Consider the following 16,989-nt stretch of genomic DNA (forward strand, 5'->3'; position numbering starts at 1 on the left):
GGGAACTGAAAACACCGTTAGACCCGCTTTCAATGTCAGTTCAGAGAAAGCAGTCAATGCTGTTAGAAGTTTATCCTCGAATCGGGGGTGGTGATGCCAATGAGGGCCCTATGTGCCATTCTGCAATCAAGTAAATGGCAGGGACTTTATGTCCACTGGTGAGGCAGATGAAAGATGAATTCTAGTTATTACCCGACAGATGCTGTGGTGTGGCGCTATGAGTCTCAGTCAGCTTCCACCAGAAAAGCACTGTGGTACCCATCTCCTTGGCTCCTACTTAGGGAGGGAGGAAGCGTGGGGGTGTTCATTGCTACCTGGATGTAGTCTTTTGTTTTATTTACAAATATTTATTTTTATCAACTGTGGGGTGGTGGGCTGTATGCATATGTGAATACTGTTTTCCATGGGTGCCAGAAGAGGGTGACAGATCCCCTGAAGCCACAGGTGTGAGCCACCACCCATGGATGTTGGGAACCAAAGCAAAACTGTGCACTTAGCCACCGAGCTATCTCATCAGCTCCTGTTTTTTGGTTTGTTAGTTTGTTTTGTTAGATTGTCTATAAGTTCTTCTTATGGAGCTGACCTAGGCTGGCTTCAAACTCAAAAATCCCAAGTTTCCTGACTGATGGGATTACAGGTGTACAGCACCATGTCTAGGTCTACTTAGGCCTTTTTTTTTTTTTTTTTTTTTTTTTTTTTTAATTTGTTTTATTTATTATATATACAACATTCTGCCTGCATGTATGCCTGCAGGCCAGAAGAGGGCACCAGATCTCATTATAGATGGTTGTGAGCCACCATGTGGTTGCTGGGAATTGAACTCAGGACCTCTGGAAGAACAGCCAGTGTTCTTAACCTCTGAGCCATCTCTCCAGCCCCTACTTAGGCCTTTTAAAAACTACTTTTAGTTAAAGCTTTATTTTTATAGTGCTGTGTATCAAACTAAGGTCTTTGAGCATGGTGGATAAGACTTCTACCACTGAATGTTCTTTTCTAGGTGTGTATGTATGTATGTGTGTGCATGTGTGTATGTCTGTATATGTATACACATGTGTGTGTCCATGCACACATATGTGTGCACACATGAGTGTGTGTGTGCGCACATGTTAGTCCAGAGGTCATCATCCGGTTTCTTCCTCTATCATTTTCTATGTGTGCATGTGTGTTTGCACTAGTGTGTATGTGTGCATGTATGCACGTGTGTGTGTGTGCACATGTGATATGTGTGTGCATGTATGCACACGTGAGCCCAGAGGTCATCATCTGGCTTCTTCCTCTATCATTTTCTGCCTTGTCTTTTGAGGCAGGGTTTCTTTAAACCTGGAACTCAATGATTTGGCTAGGGTGGCTGACTAGAGAGCCCTAGGGACTGTCCTGTCCATCTCTCTAGCCCTTTTACAATACTTCTTGACAGGATTTTGTCACAGCAGTGAGAAAGGAAACTAATATATCAAGTTAGCATGGACTGGCTAGGCCTTCAAGAAGGGAGGGTAAATGCTTTCCCAGTTTGTAACTTGCCTTTTGTGATTGCTGGCTGACAGAATATTTACTATGTCTGTGAATGCCAAGTCTGTCTAATGGTGTTTGGGATATATTTCCTCCCTGACTTAGGGAACTTCTGCTAAGCCCTTAGAACACACACACACACTCAGAGTGTACACATACCAAATTATCAAGGGAGATTTGAATCTTTGGTCTCTGCTCTTACTTATTAGTTAACCAGGTTAACCATTTTGCCCCCTTTCAAGCTGCTTGCATTCTCTGACAGCCTGAAAACATTTTCTTCTTCCTTGGTGAGGGCTCTGTTCTTGTACTGGTATTTAACCACCAAAGTGATGGAGGGCTTTCAGAATGGACATGCCAATTGGTTTCTCAGAAGGATCTCTGTGGGGCTTAGTAGGTGTACTGGTTGGTTTGGTGTCAGTTTGACACAAACTAGAGTCATCAGAGAGGAAGGAAACTTAGTTGAGGAAATGCCTCTATGAGATCTAACTGTAAGGCATTTTCTTAATTAGTGATGATAGGGGAGGGCCCAACCCATTGTGGGTGCTGCCATCTCTGGGCTGGTGGTCCAGGGTTCTATAAAGCAGGCTGATCAAGCCATGGAAAGCAAGCCAGTAAGCAGCACCCCTCCATGGCCTGTGTATCATCTCCTGCTCCAGGTTCCTGCCCTGTTTGAGCTCCTGTCCTGACTTCCTTTGATGATGAACATGATGTGGAAGCATAAGCTGAATAACTCCCTTCTTCCCCAACTTACTTTTTTGGTCAGGGTACTTCATTGTAGCCATAGAAACCCTCAATAAAACAATAGGCAAGAATGCTTGCTACTCTTGCAGAAGACCCAGATTCAATTCCAAGCACCCATGTTGTGCAAGTAAAGACTGCTTTGTAACCCAGCTTCAAGGGATCAGATGCCCTCTTCTGGTCTCCCTGGGTAAAGCATGCCCAATGGTACTCATACCTCAACATAGACACACCCATACCTATTTTTTTAAAAAAAGGTATCTGTTGTTTCTTCATGATTATAGGTAGGTATTTTTGGTTAAAATGACACAATACAGTACATCTCTGTCTGTTAGTAAATGGCTCTGATGCTTATCCTAATTTTCTTTTCAATATATAGCATACACATTGTCCCTCTTGACATTTGTATAGTTGTGACTATATTAATTTACTTTTATTACTGCTGTACAGAATATTTGACAAAAGCAACTGAAGGAACAGAAGGAGGGAAGGAGAGAGGAAGAAAGGAAGGAAGGAAGGAAGGAAGGAAGGAAGGAAGGAAGGAAGGAAAGGAAGGCTTATTGTAGCTCAAAGTTTGAGGGTACAAGCCCATCTTGGTGGGGAAGGAATGGCGACAGGAACCCAAGACTGCGAGTTACATTGTATCCAGGGATCCCAGACTGCGAGTTACATTGTATCCAGGGATCCCAGACTGCGAGTTACATTGTATCCAGGAACCCGAGACTGCGAGTTACATTGTATCCAGGGATCCACGACTGGGAGTTACCTTGTATCCAGGGATCGGAGACTGCGAGTTACATTGTATCCAGGGATCCCAGACTGCGAGTTACATTGCACCCACAATCAGGAAGCAGAGAGAGATGGATGCTGGTGCTCAGCTCACTGTCTGCTGAGGATCCCAGCCCATGTGTCTGTCTTTCAAACCCAACTAATCCATTTTAGACATGCCCAGAGGGTTGTCTCTTTGGTGGTTCTAAGTCCTGTCAAGCTTACCATCAGTATTAGCCCTTCACAGTAAACTACCCTCTTTAGTGACACAACCAGAAAAACATCCAAGTTCTTAAAAAGAAAAGAAAAGAAAAGAAAATGATGTAGAACAAGGAGCAATAGAAGAAACTGTTGCTTTGACTCCCTTCCTGGTCAGGTACATGTTCCTACCTGTGGTCCCCAACCGTGGCATGGGTACAGTATTGCTGTGTGGTTTTCCAGTGGTCCCTGGTCCAGGCAGACATCCTTGGCTTTATTATTACGAAGCTGTAGGAAGAGATGAAACATGCCCATCAGAAACCATCTAGGAGAGACGCAGCTCCCCAGCTACCACAACATCCCTTGGCTGTGATTTTAATCGAGAGAGGTCACACAGTCCTTTCCAAATAAGGATCAGCACTTGAATCTGTGAGCCCACAACTTGAGCATGACGAACAAAGCCCTAGAGTGGGTATCTTAGGTGGGAACCCTGTTTCTGGGTTCTGGGAAGTCAGACCTCCACCCCCACCCTCTTCCACCGCTCCCATACAAGAACATAAATAGCAATGATAGCTCAGTGGTTAAGAACATTAGCTGGTCTTACTGAAGACCTGAGTTCAGTTCCCAGGACTCAAGTATGATGGCTCACAACTGCTTTTAACTCCAGCCCATGGGATGTGATACCCTCTTCTGGTCTACAGTCAACTATATTCACATGCACATACCCATTCCCACACAGACAAATATATATACATAAATAAATGATAATAAAATCTTTTTTAAGGGGCTAGAGAGATGCAGCATCAGCTAAGAGTGCTTGTTATTCTTGCAGAGGACTCAGGCTTGGTTCCCAGCACCCACATGGCAGCTATCAACCATCCAGATCCAGGGGGGATTTGTGCTGCCCTCTTCTGGCCTCCTCAGGTACTGCATGCACATAGTGTATGGGTACACATGGCAAGAGAAACACCCATACACATAGAAGTACATTAAGTCTTTAAAAAAAAAAAGCTATCAGGGAACTTTGTTCATGTGCTGTTCATGTATGCACGGGTACACATATATATATGCACATGCCTGTGGATAACAGAGGACAAAACAGGTGATGTTTATTAAGACAGGGTTTCTCACTACCCTGGAGCTCACCAAGTAGGCTATAGCATTGAGACCCATGGATCTTCCTGTCTCGGCCTCCCCAGCGCTGCTAGGATTTGAAGTAGGCCCCACCATGCCCTGTTTATATTCTTGTTTGTTTGTTTCCATGAGTTCTGGAAATGGAACTCAGGCAATCACTTTACCAAGGGAACCATCTCCCCAGCCTTAAAGGGATGTTCAAGTGGAACACATGGGTTCAAATGGATCTCAGGTTTAAAGTCATCTCAGTGGGGGGTTGTGGGGTGAGGGTGGGATCAGGGCTAGGGCAGCTGTATAAGCAAATCATAAATGGATCCCAACACCAATGCTGGTTTTAATTAACTCTAGGAAATTAAGATTAGTCTCTAAGATCATTCCTGGCAGAGAGCATGAAAAACAGAAATAAACAAAAAACAAACAAATATTGAAAATAGTTAAAACAAACAAGCAAACAAATAACAACACAGGATTTGGAACAATGTGCAACAGAAGTTTCTAGAAGTCCCACAGGCCTGGGCTGGGGAGATGGCTCAGGCAAGGCATTTGCCTTATAAACCTGAGGACTTGAGTTTGAACCCCAGGGTCCACATAAAAAGCTAAACATGACGGCTTATGCGTGTAATCCTAATCCTGAGGAAAGAGAGACAGGCGGAGCTCTGGGGTTCACTGTACTGCCAGCCTAGCCCACTTCCAGGCCAATGAGAAACATTCTCATTCTGTCTCTGACCCTGTCTAAGTCTCTCCCTGTGTCTCTGTGTCTCTGTGTCTCTGTCTCTCCCTCTCCTTCTCCCTCTCCCTGCCCCCTCCTCTGTGTGTGTGTGTGTGTGTGTGTGTGTGTGTGTGTGTGTGTGTGTACAGAATCTGAAGAATGACACCCAGCGTTGGCCTCTGGCCTCCACACACACACATACATGAATCCAGACACTTGAGCACCACACAAGTCTAAATTGCTACAAATAATCACTTATATGTACAATATCAACACTCAAAAATCTGAGGCAGGAGGATTGCCTTGAGTTCAATGCCAGAACAATGACTTTCTGGACAGCTTGTTTTTACTCTGTGACATCCTGTCTCTCAAAAATAAATAAAATAAAATAAACAATCTAAATAATAATAAATTTTATTACCAAGTGAATTTATTTGCTTTAATGCAAAGACTGTCTGAACTACAATACCATATGGTAAATTTACCAAACAGAGAAGACAGGAGGTTTTATTTCCATCTTTACATTTTCTACACCCTTTATATATTGGTATTATTTACAAAACAAGGGCAAATTTGCTGTCTGTAGACCAAGAAATCAAACTGTGATGTCTAGGTTTTGCCAAGGCCAATCAAATAGCCAGTTTACATTGTGATTGGCAGGAATGGCTGCCCTTGGTATAGTGCAGAGACAAGCTCTGACACTGTACCCAGGAACCCTGGCATGACATGGCATTAGTATTTTCTCTTACACCTTCTCTCCAGAAAGAGGCTTCCTATGTAGCCCAGGCTAGCCTCAAACTCATGATCCTCCTGCCTTGGTGTCTAGAATGCTAGGTTCACAAACCTGCTTCATGACTATTGTCAACTGTGCCATTTAATCTCTCTCTCAATCTCTCTCTCTCTCTCTCTCTCTCTCTCTCTCTCTCTCTCTTTCTCTCTCTCCCTTCCCCCTCCTTCCTTCTCTCCCTCTTTCCTTTTTTTGTTACATTTTTCAAGACAGGGTTTCTCTGTGTAGCCCTAGCTGTCTTAAAACTCACTCTGTAGACCAGGCTGGCTTCGAACTCAGAGATCCTTTGTCTCCTGAGTGCTGGGATTAAAGGCGTGCGCCACCACTGCCTGGCAAATGCTTTCTTTTATAAGTTGCCTTGTTCATGGTGTCTGTTCACAGCACTAGGAAAAATAATCAAGACATCTGGTCCATTTTTCTTTGTGGGATTTTTTTTGTTACTTAAATCAATTATTTTATTTAAATTGAATTGTAGGGCTCACTACACAAAAATTACTATTCATCTGTAAGATTTGTGATGTATAAATTTCCAGTTTGGCAGAACATTTCCACATTCGAGGTGCGGGTTATATTTCTTTACGAGCTCAGATCAATTGTGTTTTTTCCCCTCTGTTCCTCCTACAGCCTTTTCAACCTTAGAAAGCCCATCTCCCTTTAGATATCAGATTTATCTCCAGGGCTCTATGACTTATGTCATGTCTTCATTTTATGTTGGGAAGAGGTTTTGAGACAGGATCTCATGTAGCCCAGGATAGCCTTGATCTTACTATGTAGCTAAGGATAACCTCGAACTGATTACAGGCATGCACTAGGATGCCAGTTTTATGCAGTGCAGGGTATGGAGCTTTAGGGACCCTACATATGCCAGGCAAGCAGTAGAGACTAGCAAGTGAAGACTCCTCTCCAAGCATGGTCTCTTTTACATAGAGCTAAGCAATACACATGATTAGAAGTCCCTGCTCACTTTCAGACTTTTTCTTCACATTACTGATCTTCCTTCAGTGATGTAAATCCTTTTATTTTAAAGAGGAGAGGAGAAGGAAGTTAGTTCACATCACCAGTGGCTGCCACACATCTCCTGCTGATCTATAGACCCTGCACACGTGGCTCACTGTTCTGCCCGCATCTCCATGGAGTGGGCACTTAGATTTCTCTCATTTGTATAAACTAAGAAACAGAAGCTAAGAGGAGTCACATGGCGGGCAACAACGTGCTAGAACGAGAGTCTAGCAGATTTGTTCAGAAGACATTTTTTTTGTTGAGTTGGTTTATCGTGGCATAGTCTTGGATAGCTCACACTAGCCTCAAACTCACTATGTAGCTGAGGATGGCCATGAACTCCTTATTCTCCCATCTTGGCCTCCTGTGCTGGGATTAAAGACATACACCATCATGGTAAGACATTTTAATGTTTTAGAAAGTGTGATTCTCTCACTACAGAAAATCTGAGAATTTCTCTGTCTGTCTCTCTCTGTGTGTCTGTCTCTTCTCTGTCTCCCTGTCTCTCTCTATCTCTCTGTCTCTCTCCCCCACCCCCACCTCTCTCTCTCATATATCACTAGTTATTCAAAGCCCATCTACAATGATGAGCAACAGAGGCTCTGGCCTCACCCTAGCCTCTCTATTTTTTTTTTTTTTTTTGTTTTGTTTTTCGAGACAGGGTTTCTCTGTATAGCCTTGGCTGTCCTGGAACTCACTCGGTAGACCAGGCTGGCCTTGAACTCAGAAATCCGCCTGCCTCTGTCTCCCAAGTGCTGGGATTAAAGACGTGTGCCACCACTGCCCAGCTCTATTTTTTTTTTTTTTTGAGATGGAGTAATGCTATATTATCTAAATTGTCCTGGCTTACCATGTAACCCATGAAAATCCTATAGCTGGGATTACAGGTATGCATCATCACCCAGCTCTGTGCCTGTCTCCCCCTGACTCCTCTCTCTCTCTCTCTGTCTCTCTCTCTGTCTCTCTCTGTCTCTCTCTGTCTCTCTCTCTGTCTCTCTCTCTTTTGTGTGTGTATATGTGTGTGTGTGTGTGTGTATGTGTATGTATGTGTGTGCGCGTGCGCATGTGTGTGTCTTGATAGGGATTTAACCCAGGAACTTGAGCAAAGCATGCTAAGCAAGAGCTCTACCACTGAGCCATATCCTCAGCTCCTGGGCTATTATGACCCAGTTCCTGCTCAGTGTCTTCCCTTACATGGCCCAGAGGCCCCCAATGTCAAAACATCTCAAAACTATCATCGCTTGGGCAGATAACAAAGCCATGATCCCATCCCTGCCTTCATGCCTTCATGCTATCGAGAGAACCTTATACCTCCAAGAATCACTAAGGGGAGGAAGGGAGGAAGGCCATGTCATCCCTCAAGTGGGTCGATCTTACCTCCCCATATGCGATAGTGTTGTTGTATCTTCTCATTTCCGGGTAAACATGGTCCAAGTACCACTGGAAGTTCTTACACTTCAAACTTTTCCTTAATGCTTTTCTTTCTGAGACGTCACCGATATCGATGCCTGGATTCTGTAAGTAGAGAGACAAAGGGCTTTGGTGGCATGGGCCTCTGGCCAGAGCTTCGTGCAGGTGGAGTCACTTTTAGGAAGGGCGTCTAGGGGATTTGGAGCCTTTGGGATTTGTTTGTTTGTTTGAGCGGGAATGTTCTAGCTTCATTTCTGTTGCTGTAATAAAACATCTTGACCAAAGGCCACTTGGAAGGAGGGAAGGGTGGATCTGGTTTACTATTCCATGCTACTACCCATTATGGTGGGAAAGCCAAAGCAAGGACTCAAGCCAATCCCTTCATGTCCACAGAGCAAAGAGAGTGAACACACCCATGCTGCCAGCTGCTTGTGCTTGCTTGCTGCACTCAGACACAGCCCATGGAACGGTGCCGTCCACGTCCAGGGTGGGCCTTTCCACATCAACTAGCGATCAAGACAACCCTTCACAGACATACCGTCAGGCCAACAATTCCCCATGAAGACCCTCTTCCCAGATTGTGTCAAGTTGACATTTAAGACCAACCATTACATAGGCTCATATGTAGCTCAGGCCAGCCTTGAACTTGCTTTATAGCTGAGGATAACCTTGAACCCCTGATCCTCCCACCTCCACTTCTTGAGTGCTGGGATCACACGTATGTTCCATCACACCTAGTTTATATGAGATGGAGGAAAGAACCCGGGGCTTTGTGTGTTCTAGACATACACCTTACTAGCTAAGCTACATCCCCAGGCCAGAGCCCCGTAGTGCTCAGGTTAGCTTCAGCAGACCGGATGAAGCACTTAAACATAAGCTAGAGATTATACTCACTCCGTGGAGTGCATGCAGGAAGATTTGACAGACATCTCTAGACAATTCTCCATCTTTATCACCACTGGGGTTAAGGACCCCAGGACACAAGGGTGTCAACAGCCTACTCTTTGGGATTCTTTTCTTTCATAGTAATTACCCAAGACAATTATTGTAGGAATTATTCTACGATGACAAGAAAATAAATGTTTCTAGCCTCCTTCGGCTTGTCTTTCAACTTGTGTGTGACGTCCCTCTTTGTGGGCACTCTGCAAAGCTCATTATATGCAGAGGAGAAAATAATTTTCCGTGTGATGATGTTCTGATGAATAATTCACTCTGCTTTTATTGAAATGAACCTGTAATGGGCTGCTGTATGATGACGGGGGAAATAAACCATCTGAAATATGAGCCTTGGTCTGAGCCCCAGATGATTGTGAGTCAAAGGACACAGGCCAAGCTGGGGGGGGGGGGGGAAGCCAGGTGGGACTGGAGGGCACCAAGAAGAGTTAGTCTCTTAAGATTTTTGTCAATAGCCAGATAAGGATTTTAAGTGTGTGTATATGTGTGTGTGTGTGTGTGTGTAGGGGTATGTTTGTATGTGTATGTGTGTATATGTGTATATATATATGTGTGTGTGTATATATATATATATATATATATATATATATATATATATATGGGGGTGTATATATGTAGGGGTGTGTGTAGGAGTGTGTGTAGGGATATGTTTGTGTGTATGTGTGTAGAGGTATGTTTGTGTGTGAGGTATGTGCATGTATGTAGGTCTCTGTGTGTAGGAGTATGAGTATATGTATGTAGAGATATGTCTGTCTATATGTAAATGTATATGTATGTGCATGTATGTTTGCATGTGTGTGATATATGTATATATGTAGGGCTGAGTGTGTATGTGTGTAGAGGTATATATGTGTGGTGGTGGTGATGGTGTGTGTGTGTGTGTGTGTCTGGTGTATGCACATAAATACATATGCAGGGTCAAGAGAACATTAGTTGTCTTGCTCTCTTGTTCTAAACTTACATTTTTGTTCCTGTTTTAAGACATGGTCTCTCACCATAACTGAAGCCCACTGGTTCCAGTGACGCCAAATGCTCCAGGATCTGCCTGTCTCCTCCTGCAATGCTGGGGTTACAAGCATGCATGGCTACAGCTAGCTTTACATAAGTACTGGGGAAATGCAGGACCTCATTCCTTCACAGTAAGTGTTCTTATGAGGTGTTAAAGAAAAACCTTCTTTAAATATCATACTTATTAATACTTAAGGGCAAGCTAGCAAACAGTATTTAACCCTTTGTTAGACTATCCTTGGCCTGGTTGCTTGAGGTGGTCAGAGTTTTCTAGTCTAGGAGTTGTTCTGAGACAGGACCTCACACTATAAGCTTGCCTTGATCCCACAACCCTTCCTGCATCATCTCATCTAGTGCTGGGAATGTAGGTTCGTGCCAATGTTCTTGGCCAAAAAATGATCTTTTCTTCCTCCTTTTAAAAAAAAAGGTGGGATCTCAAGTAGTCCAGGCTGGTATCAAACTGGCCATGTAGCTAGGAATGACCTTGAACTCTTGAGCCTGGTACTTCCACCTCTCCAGTGTAGGGATTGCATACTTGGCTGAAATGGTCATATTAAAGTGTGGCAGGATAGCACTCATAATTATGGACCAGCCATCTGGAACCAGTCCTAGACCTATGATTCAGTGTTGTTTGGTTTCTCTTACCTATGATCAATCACAGTCCAAAAATTCTAGATGGGAAATTCCAGAAAATAATTCATAAATTTGAAGTAAGTTTTATCATAGCATCCTGTTTGGATCACCCTACTTTATTACCCATTGCTGTTGGCCTCTTACTGTGAAAGTTTACAAATGAAACTGGGTCATAGTCTGTATGTAGTGGGGAAACATAGTGCCTACACGCTGAATATGCTTAGTGCATTCTAGTGCTTAGGGTGAGAGTGTGGCACTGGCCTGTCACCCCAGCATGTGGGAAGCTGAGGAAGGAAGGTCAACCTTATTTAATCCTGTTTACAATAAGCTCTTGGGTTAAAGGTATGTGCTAGGGCTGAGCCACACCACAACAAGAAAAGGTTTTCACGTGTGATCAAATACTCATCAACACATTCCCTCCCTCCTTTCCTCCCTCCCTCCCTCCTTCCCTCCCTCCCTCCCTCCTTCCTTCCCTTCCTTCTTTGCTCTCTCTTTCCTTTCTCCTTTTTTCCATACTTCTCCTCCCTCTCACCTCTATCTTGCTTTCTCTCCTTCTCCCCTCCCTCCCCCACCCTGCTTTGACAGGATCTCACTCCACAGCTCAGGCTGACCTCAAATCATGACCTTCCTTCCTCAGCTTCCCACATGCTGGGGTGACAGGCCAGTGCCACATTCTTACAGGAAATAATAATGATGATGACAGATAAAACCATCATTCTAGATTCTTCTCTACAGAACATGAATTACTGTCACATTGGCTCACTTGGGTTATGAGTTCACATCCCTGCCCTGATGATTTGAATGCATACACATTATGTAAGTAAATGTACTTCTAGTTAATGTGTATGTATATGTATGAGTGTGTGTGTGTGTGTATGTGTGTGTGTGTGTGTGTGTGTGTGTACACATGAGTGCAATGCCCATAGTGGCCATAAGAGGGCACCAGGTCCCCTGGAGCTGCAGTTAGAGGTGATTATGAGCTGCCTGAAATGGGCACTGGAAACTGAATTCTGGTCCTCTGAAAGAGCAGCAAACAATCTTAACCACTGAGCCATCTCTCCAACCCTGAGTTGACATTCTTACTCCTGAGTTATATGTAAGACTTAAGGAAGACCTGTTAACCTCCCAAAGTACCAGGTTTCTCATCTGTAAAATTCACATCATTGTAGGCCCCTAACAAGCCAGCGTTTATCAGGTATTCAATGTGGGATGAAGTCTATTCTGTACCTCATTTGTTCCTCACTGGGGCCCTGTAGGGTAAGTATGAACAATTAATGTCCTACAGATGAGGAAATCTAGGCAGACTCCTTGTTTGTTGTGAGATTAAAGGAGCTGTTGTGAAAGAGAAATTTATCAAGTATCTGGGATATACTAAATGCTCATCAAAGGTTATCCAACTTTGCATGAGAATATGTGAAAGCTGGGGGCTGGCAAGATGGTTCAGTGGGTAAAGGGGCTTGCTGCCAGGCTCTATCAGGACCTGAATGGTAGAAGGAGAGAGCACAAGTTGTCCTCTGGCCTCCATTTGATGCACACTGTGGCATCACCTCCCCTACATAAACTAAATAAATGAATGTGCATTAAAAATGCGCAAGGGAATATAGTGTTCGATGACTCAGTACTACTAAAGGAGGGAGAAGCAGTTCTTGAGGGCGTATTTCAAAATCTGTAATGAGGCAGAGGCAAGCCTGGTATCACAACTGTGTCACCTTAGCTCCTTGCAAGGCTGCGGTAGGAATGTCGAAAGTTCAAGGTTAGCCTGGCCTGTGAGAGTGAATTCAAAGCCAGCCTGGGCAATTTAGTGAGACTCTGTCTCAAAATGAAAAGAAAACTCAAAATGAAAAGAAAAACAATGGTTGAAGGTGTGGTTCAGTGGTAGAGCACCTGCCTAGAATCCCCCAGTGAGGGGCTGGGGGCGTGGCTCAGTGGTAGAGCACCTGCCTAGAATCCCCCAGTGAGGGGCTGGGGGCATGGCTCAGTGGTAGAGCCCCTGCCTAGAATCCCCCAGTGAGGGGCTGGGGGCGTGGCTCAGTGGTAGAGCCCCTGCCTAGAATCCCCCAGTGAAGGGCTGGGGGCATGGCTCAGTGGTAGAGCCCCTGCCTAGAATCCCCCAGGGAGGGGCTGGGGGTGTGGCTCAGTGGGAGAGCACCTGCCTAGAATCCCCCAGTGAGGGGCTGCGGGCATGGTAGAGCACTAGAGCACCTGCCTAGAATCCCCCAGTGAGGGGCTGGGGGCATGGCTCAGTGGTAGAGCACCTGCTTAGAGGGGCTTTCAGCCCAGTGAGGGGCTGAAGGGTGCTTTCCTAGCTTACACAAGCACCTAGATTCAACCCTGGGTACTAGTGGGAAATCCATAACAACAATGACATAATTTCTACACTTTAATCCTTTACCCACTGAAACCTTGCAGAAATTTAACTGGATTTCTGCTGCTCTGCGGCAGCCTCCTGAACCGAGAAAAGAGGACCTGCCCTCACCCCCATTTTACTGCTTGATATCTGAAAGCATAGCAAAGTGTTCAGTGGAGATTTCAGTAGCAAGAGACAGAGGTGAGATTCAGATCAAGTTGGGCACAGCCACGGGCTTCCTGCTGGGAGCCTGGAGTAACCAGAGATTTTCCTGGAGCGCCCAGCAGCATGCATGAGGGAGAAAAGGAAACAAGTGTCACAGCCTTCATACAACCTTCAGTCACGACTTGTCACCGGCAGCTGTGCCCCGGGGAGGCACACAGCAAGAGCAGAAGATGGCTGTGTTGCTCAAACCTGGGCGAGGACCTTTTGGACACAGCGCATGCTCAGAGTAGAAAGACAACGCTCATATAAGAAGATTTAGATTAACACAGTAACAAAATCTGTGGATCTTTGTAAGTTGATGAATGCCCCCAGTAAGAGTATCTAACATTTAGACGTCTGTGAGCTTTGGCAAGAGAAAAGCCATTGGCTAAAGGTGTCTGTGGCCTGCCATACAGCCTAATTTATTGTTCTAGGATGACAGGGAAAGCTGCCTGTTCCTACCTCCAGAGGCAGATTCCACGCTATATACACATGCGACTTGTAGTCATCCATCCAGACCTCAGCTACTCGGAGCGCATTCCTCTTGGTGTAGAAGCCGATGTTGCTGTTATACGGTTTCTTCTTCCGCTCAATGTGGGCCACCCTTGAACACGGAAGAACCTCCATGCTGCCACCACAGAGCCATACCTGGAGGCACAGAAACTCGATCAGTATGGCAGATCAGGATATCCCAGAGGCTATTGTCCTTCCCACACGCCACAAAGCAGTGGTTGAACCTAGATAGCATGGGTCCTAGTTTCCTTTCTGTTGCTGTGATAAAACACTGTGACAAAAAGCAATTTAAGGGAGTAAAGGATACATCTGTCTTATACTTCCAGGTCACGATCCGTCACTGAGAGAAGTCAGGGCAGAAACTCTTGCAAGAACTTGAAAGCAGCAAACATGGACGAATACTACTTACTGGTATACTCATATGGTCATGCTTAAATAGCTTTCTTATACAATCCAACACAACCTGAGTAGGGAATGGTGCCACCTACAGTGGGCTGGACCTTCCTATAATCAAGACAACCTTCTCACCCAGTGATGTCCATAGGCCAATCTCATCTTGGCTATGAACTGTATCAAATTGACAGTGTAAGCCAACTATGACAGTTTAATATGACTGTCAGTTTGAATGGATCTAGAATCATCTAGAAGATAAACCTTTTGGGCATGTTTGTAAAAGCTCTTCTAGACTAGGTTGACTGAGGAAGGAAGACTTGCCCTGAATGTGGGTAGCATCATTGTATAGGTTGGAGCCTTGGACTGAATACAAAGGAGAAAATGGCCAAGGATCAGCATCCATCTCTCTACTTCCTGACTGTAGATACAATGTGACCAGATAGATGCCTCAGGCTCCTGCCGCCTTACCTTCCCCGCCATGATAGAATGTACCCTTGACCCCAAGCCACTATAAATTCTCCCTTCCTAAAGTTCCCTTTCTCAGGTATTTGGTCACAGTAATGAAAAGGTAGCTAATACATCTCACTGTGTCTGGCTTGTCCAATTTCCAATTCTGCTGTTTGTCTTTTGCATTATTAGCTGAGGCCTTTAGGAAAATTTGTCTGTGCTTCCTCTGATATAATCTATCTCATTTTTTCTTTTTCTTTTTTTTTTTTTCAGGATGTGGTTTGTATGCTTCTTTTCAGGCCTCTGTGGGTACCTGCACATACATGGCATTCGCTCATACATCCACATAAATAAAAATAGATAAAAATATGTATGTCTTTTTTTAAAAAAAAATAATAAACTTAAGGGCTGGGTTTGCTTGTTGAGTAAAGCATTTGTGTAAGAATGAATACGTGAGTTCAGTCCTGATATCCAGGCCTGGTAGCTGATAATCCTAGCGTTGGGAGGTGGAGGCAGAAGAATTCCTGGTGTTCACTGGCCAGCCAGTGCTGCTTTGGTGCTTGTGGGAATGGCAATAGTTTTCTTGGTGAGCTTTAGGCCAGTGAGAGACTATCTCAAAAAGGAGGTGGACACGGCTGAAGAATGATACCTGAGGTTGTCCTCTGGCCTCCTTATCCATAGGCACACACATGCACATAAACACAAGCACACACCTACACACCCATCCACCCAAACTCTTAGGGAGGAAAGGTCAGTGTGTGTGTGTGTGTGTGTGTGTGTGTGTGTGTGTGTGTGCACATGCGTGCACGTATTGGGGGGGGGGGGGTCCTGTATTCCTGGAATTAATTAACACTGAAAAATCTCAGTTGTGAAGTGCACCTTATCTTTGCAGGTGTTAGGGTTGGGACTTGGGTCCCCAAGCATACTAGGTGAGCACTGAGCCATATGTGCAGCCTGGGTGACATTCTTGGTATTTGTGAGATACACAAGATGTCATTGTCTTTAACAGCAATATTCTGAGACTTTGAGGACAGTGGGGGATCACCCCAACTTCCTCTCCAGGATCTTCATTCCCTCCGCCTACCCTAAAGGTGGTCTCTCCGGTTGTTGATGTATCAGGTTCCAAAGAACTTGGAAGCCCAACACAGGGGGCTTTCTCGTTCTTCTCTTACGGGTTTGCATTTCTTCAGTCTTAGCAGTGGCTTTTCCAAATGTCTTCTGTGCCCCTGATTAAGTCACTCTGGGGTCTATTGAAATTGGTTTCCATGTCACTTGGGCAGCAGTGAGCTGGGCCTGGTGGCACAGTTTAGTCATCCTAGCTATGTGCGGGATGGAGGCTGACGGACCACAGCAAGTTCATACCTGCTTCGGTATGAACTCAGTGATTCTGCCCCAAAATAAAAAGTAATGGGAGGGCTGGGATGTAGTTCAGTAGAGAGCACCTGCCTACAGTCTCTCAGTGTGGGAGTGTGACTCAGTGGTAAAGCACATATATGACATGCAGGGGGTCCTGGGATCTTCCTCCAGTCCTGGGAAAAAAACAAAACAAAAGCCCAACAACAACAAAACAACCCAATAACAGCAACATTTGAAAGTAACACTGGTGGATCTTTCAATGCAGAACTCACACAAAACAATCCCATTGGGTCTTCTAAGTATAGGTAAATTTTAGTTGTTTTTGTTTGTTTGGGGGTTTTCGATTTTTTTGTTTTTGTAAACTACAACTAAAAAAAAACCCCACATAATCAGATTATATCTGGCTAAGAAGATATTTTAATTTTTTCCTCCCATTCTTCTGTGGGACTTCTTGGTAACACTTGTCCCCTGAGGGCACACTTATCATGCACCTTCTCCCCCCCCACACACCCCCCACACCCGGTTATTTTTTTCTGGTATTTTGTGCCAGGTGAGGAGATGAGCTGTCCCCCGTTACTCCAGTTTAAATGTGTCTTCTCTTCCACCATCAGATGGATGCTGCATGGCTTTCCTCCTAAATTCCTTTTACAAAAATTCAATTTCAATCCTTGACTTTATTTATTACAGTTTCTCAGAAACGGGATTTACGAATGCAGATCTGGAGACATATCTCAATTTAAGTACCGCAGTGGCGAGAACCCCTAAACACCTAGGCTCTACTGCCAGTTGGGTCGATGGAAGCCATTTCTCTTAGCACAGGCTGAGGAATTAAAATGAACCTTGGCAAGTGACATGGGACTCTGAGGAGGGAAGAAAGGCATTATT

At 44.7% G+C, this 16,989-nt stretch overlaps 1 protein-coding gene across 2 annotated transcripts in view; it reads right to left on the bottom strand.

Moving 5' to 3' along the window:
• The window catches only part of Galnt17 (polypeptide N-acetylgalactosaminyltransferase 17), a 428,653-nt gene that overhangs the window by 18,081 nt on the left and 393,583 nt on the right, over positions 1-16,989 (bottom strand). For both annotated transcript variants that reach the window (XM_076923061.1, XM_076923062.1), the window contains exons 7-9: positions 13,858-14,043; positions 8,217-8,354; positions 3,403-3,498 (exon numbers count right to left, since the gene is read on the bottom strand). In XM_076923061.1, coding sequence (XP_076779176.1) covers positions 3,403-3,498; positions 8,217-8,354; positions 13,858-14,043 — 420 coding nt within the window. The remainder of the gene's footprint in view (positions 1-3,402; positions 3,499-8,216; positions 8,355-13,857; positions 14,044-16,989) is intronic.

This window comes from Arvicanthis niloticus, chromosome 24 (assembly GCF_011762505.2).
Source record: "Arvicanthis niloticus isolate mArvNil1 chromosome 24, mArvNil1.pat.X, whole genome shotgun sequence".
Classification (NCBI taxonomy): Eukaryota; Metazoa; Chordata; class Mammalia; order Rodentia; family Muridae; genus Arvicanthis; species Arvicanthis niloticus.